At 55.0% G+C, this 4345-nt stretch overlaps 1 protein-coding gene across 1 annotated transcript; it reads right to left on the reverse strand.

Annotated features, from left to right (window-relative positions):
- Positions 1–279: 279 nt before the first annotated feature.
- Positions 280–2121, reverse strand: LOC123170400 (probable glycosyltransferase At5g25310). The gene is made up of 3 exons (XM_044588259.1): positions 1664–2121; positions 1177–1537; positions 280–1110 (listed from the first exon to the last, which is right to left on the reverse strand). Exons 1-3 carry the CDS (start codon positions 1930–1932, stop codon positions 391–393), a joined length of 1350 nt encoding a protein of 449 aa, XP_044444194.1. The 5' UTR covers positions 1933–2121; the 3' UTR covers positions 280–390.
- Between the last annotated feature and the right edge of the window lie 2224 nt (positions 2122–4345).

Raw genomic sequence — 4345 nt, forward strand, 5'->3', positions numbered from 1 at the left:
CACGAATCACAACACATTTGATGTGACGCTGATGGTGTGAATGACACACGATTGTTTATCAACAGCAAATCTGGTATTTGGTATTTATACGGAAAAGCTAATTGGCAACTGTTTTCTAGGAGAGCATGACATTTTAAACATTTTTTTACAGTTTTAGTTGTATTGGGGGTGATAATTTCTTGAGAATAACATGACATTATCTGAGAGGATGATAGTTTTTAACCTTCACTTCAGATAAGAGGGTCCTATTTATATTCTTTATAATGTACCTGCAATTGATAGTTTGAGAATAAAATGTAGAGCATGTTAATTAGGAACCCAGGGTGTTGCACGGTGTTCTCTGTTCTAAATTTCTGTCTACTATTATCAGTGATCTGAAGTCTGAACTGGCTAGTGGCCGAGTCTGAAGTTGAGCCTCCTGAGCCAGACGGAGTGCAGGATCATGTGGAACATGTCGAGCCTCTCCGGCGGCTGCCGCAGAGTGAAGTGCCGCTTCACCAGCCGCACCCCGTCCCGGAGCCGCTCCACCTCCGCCGTCGGTATCCCCTCCAGCACCTCCTTCAGCCTAGGGATGTCAGCGACCGGCACGGACACCGAGAACGACTCCCACCGCAGCACGTCGGCGAATGGCGGCGCGTACCCGTCCGTCACCAGCACGGGGATGCAGCCGGCGTGGATGGCCTCCACCACGCGCGGGCTGGCCACCTCGTGCCCGCTCGGGCACAGGCAGAAGCGGGAGCGGTGCATGTAGGCGAAATAGTCGCTCTGCCGGTCGCGGCCTCGCCGGTTGTGACGGCTGCTGTTGCCGGTGGCGGAGGGGATGTCGTACTCGTACACGGGGAAGGTGGCCGGGTCGCGGCCCTTCCAGTGGCGCAGCAGGAGCTCGCGGATGTGGCCATGCCGCCCGCCGGCGAAGAAGGCCAGGTAGGGCCGCGCCGATAGCCCCGGCGAGGGCCCCAGGAGCTGCCGCGGCGTGTCGCCGGTGTAGAGGTTGATCTCCGGGATGCTCACGTCCTTCCCCGGCCGGAACCCCTCCGACGTGTTGGCGTTGCAGAGCGCGCGGATGCCGTTGGCGTACAGCTCCGGGTCCCCCTTGGACACGTCAGGAGCCTACACACAATGAAGCTCTAATCATCAAGCTGGACACCTGAGGAACAGAGCAAGCGTTCGGTTTACCCAGTCGTGGCAGGAGAGCATGAAGTGGTCGGCGCCGGCGGAGCGGTTCCAGAAGGGGTGGCGGGAGGCGACGACGCGGACGTAGTCGCCGACGAGGGAGAGGAGCGGGGCGCGGTCGTAGGAGAGGGGCCGGTACGCGAGCTCCACCATCTGGACGACGCTGAAGGGGAGGAAGAAGGCGTGCGCGCGGCCGGCGTCCCACGTCCGGACGCCGGCCGCCGGCGGCGCCAGGAGCTCGAGCTGCTCGATGAAGCGGCCCTCGATGGTGTAGATGTCCTTGCAGAGCCCCAGGTGCAGGAGCGGCGGCTCCCCCTCCTCGTACACGTACACCTTGAACCGCCTCTCCATCTCCACGTAGCTCCTGCCACGCCATCACCATGAGTACGCGCGCGTGTGAATAATTAATCAAGATCGGCCGGAGAAGGAACGGCGGATGCTGTTTGGCATCGGCGGTGGGTGGCTGACGACGTCGGTATACGTGTCTTACCGGTGGAAGGCTGCCGGGTTGCGGTAGACCCTCGAGAGGAGAGCGTACTCCACGTCGTCGCCCCGGAACCATGCGCCCGGCGCGGAGCTGGCGTTGTTGCCATGGCGCCGCACCGCGCGCCGTATCGCTGCCCGCGCCGCGTCGAGCTCACGCTCCACGCTCGGCCTCTCCGCGCCGGACGACACGGGGAAGACGCCGCGGCCGCCGACGACCACGAGGATGGCGGCCGAGAGCGCGACGGCAAGCAAGCGCGCAGCAGCGGCAGCCATGTGCGCGGCCCGAGCCGCCGGCCTTGACGTGCCTTATCAAGCTGGCACACCTGCGCGCACGGAGAAGAATGGATGGATCGTCGGCCGACGAGATCCGACGAGACGGAGCTGGTCAACGACGAGGAGGCAGCGAGGAGGTCATGTGTTCCTCGAGGCTCGAGTGGGACAAAGTTAGCAGGGTTGCAGGTCGCGAGGGGTTGGAAACTGCCGCCGGCACAGCTCAGCTAAGCTAGCTAGCCAAGGGAGGGAGCGGTGGGCGACGCCGTTGGTTCTACGCAAGCCTTCTACTACTACTAATTATTTGGAAATCTTTTTTTGGATATATACTAGTAATAGGAAATCAACAATGCAGTACTACATATATTCCGTAGAAATAATATTAATGCGGCACCATTAATAGGAAATATTTTGCTTCGATCTCCTCGGCGCTTGTCTCGATCGACGCCCCTGCCTCTGCCTGCCTTCAATGCTCACTCGGTGCTCCGATCCATCGATTGGTCGGCTACTCCACGCCGACGGCCACGCGGTGCACAGATCGCAAGGAGCGGCTGAGCTGGATATATGTGGTCAAAATGGATTCATTTCGCTGGTGTCACACGATCGATCACGTTGGGAACGCGGGGTCTCTCCGATTAGAGGGCATGTATGTTTGGTTCATAATCAAAGTTTGACTTAATTTTTCAACAAATTCTGGCAAACCCCCCAATATATATATATGGCGGTTATAAGTGTAGCAACATTAGGCAAAAGTGCTAATGAGAAGTGTGGGAGTAGACTCCAAAGAATACGTTGCATGCCACAAATGTGGCAATGAAACAAATTGTTGCCGCAAAACAGCTAGTACCACACTTGTGGCAAAGTGTGGTGTCTGGTGTGGCTATGATCAAAACATACCCTTGTAGTTTAGGGTAGCTAGTGATGGATCGTTTTTCTCTAGAAGGTTCCTTTTTTTTCTGCGGAGGGGGGATTTTGAGAACTTGGTGTCCCTCCGATTATGGGGCATGTTTTCTTTTGACGGGGCATGTTTGTTCGCCATACTTTCTCAATTAATGGTGCATGCCCAAAAAAGGAGTGGCGAATAAAATGATCCTTGCATACTCTGTAGTAAGGTTAAGCAAAAGGATGACCTAGTGATAAGTGGGATACACTACGAAAAACATGCGACGTGTCATAGATGAGTTGGAGTATGTAACCTTGATTGATTGCAAAACCAATACACAGTACACACACACAACTCAGCCCACGTAGGCCTTGGCGTGGTTTGATCTTACAAACCCGGTGTGTACAATAGACATCAACCTTACAATGTACATGAGAAAACACAAAGTCTAACCCCCCCTCCCCCTCAGTCGGACTCCGTTCGGAAGGATGTTCCGGTTGGACCGAAAATATGTGAACACTTGCGACGGCAACCCTGTGGTAAAAACATCCGCAAACTTGAGAATTGGAGGGAACATGGAGAACTCGAGCTTCGCCTAGAGCCACCCAGTCTCGAACGAAGTGCAAGTCCATATCAATGTGTTTGGTGCGCTGATGTTGAACCGGGTTGCATGCAAGATATGATGCGCTGATGTTGCCACGATACTTAATTTGGTCTGATTTATTTTTGCAACATATAAAAAAGATACATAATCAGATTTTTTAGGGGTATATACATAATCATTTGGGAGGGGGTGTATTAGATACATAATCAGAAGCGAATCAACATGTGGTTGGATGGTTAGAGGGACTGTGGTATCCCGAGCCCACCAGTGTTCAAATCCTGGTGTTCGCATTTATTTCTGGATTTATTTCAGGATTTCCGGCGATGTGCATTCAGTGGGAGGAGACGTTCCCGTGGACGAGGTGCCTACGGTGACTTCGTAAATTTCAAGATGATATGCTGGCTCAGTCTTTCGGAGGTGCTCATAAGGGTAGGGTGTGCGTGTGTGCGTTCATAGGGATGAGTGTATGCGCGTGTATATGAGCACTTGCGTCTGTACCGTGTTAAAGAAAATACATAATCATAATTATTTTTTAGCAGAAGATATATAATGAGATGGGCCGAAGAAAAGGAAAATCCCCGGCCCTACACCCTGGCCCATCCGGCCCTTGTGTCCCATCCTCGTGACATTTTGTTTTCCTGCGAGAGGAACCTCATCCTTGTGACTTCGATCCCCGATTTCCTTCCTTCCAATCCTTACCGGACTCATGGCGGCGCCGCGCCATGCAGGCGGCGGTTGCAACGCCGGTGCTGGGGGCGGCGGCGTCAGGCACGACGACGACCGGCTGAGCGCCCTGCCGGACGATCTCCTCCACGCCATCATGTCGCGCGTCAAGGCCCTGCAGGTGGCGCAGACGTGCGTGCTGTCCACGAGGTGGAGGCACCTCTGGCGCGCCGTGTCGTGCCTCGACGTCGACGAGCAGGAGTTCG

This window comes from Triticum aestivum, chromosome 7D (assembly GCF_018294505.1).
Source record: "Triticum aestivum cultivar Chinese Spring chromosome 7D, IWGSC CS RefSeq v2.1, whole genome shotgun sequence".
NCBI classification, from domain to species: Eukaryota; Viridiplantae; Streptophyta; class Magnoliopsida; order Poales; family Poaceae; genus Triticum; species Triticum aestivum.

Excerpts from the sequence above, each read along its gene's own strand:
- LOC123170400 (XM_044588259.1), bottom strand. The coding sequence starts at position 1,932 with ATGGCTGCCGCTGCTGCGCGCTTGCTTGCCGTCGCGCTCTCGGCCGCC. Across the intron at positions 1,538-1,663 it reads AACCCGGCAGCCTTCCACCG|GAGCTACGTGGAGATGGAGA; the intron begins GTAAGACACGTA and ends ATGGCGTGGCAG. Across the intron at positions 1,111-1,176 it reads TGCTCTCCTGCCACGACTGG|GCTCCTGACGTGTCCAAGGG; the intron begins GTAAACCGAACG and ends CATTGTGTGTAG.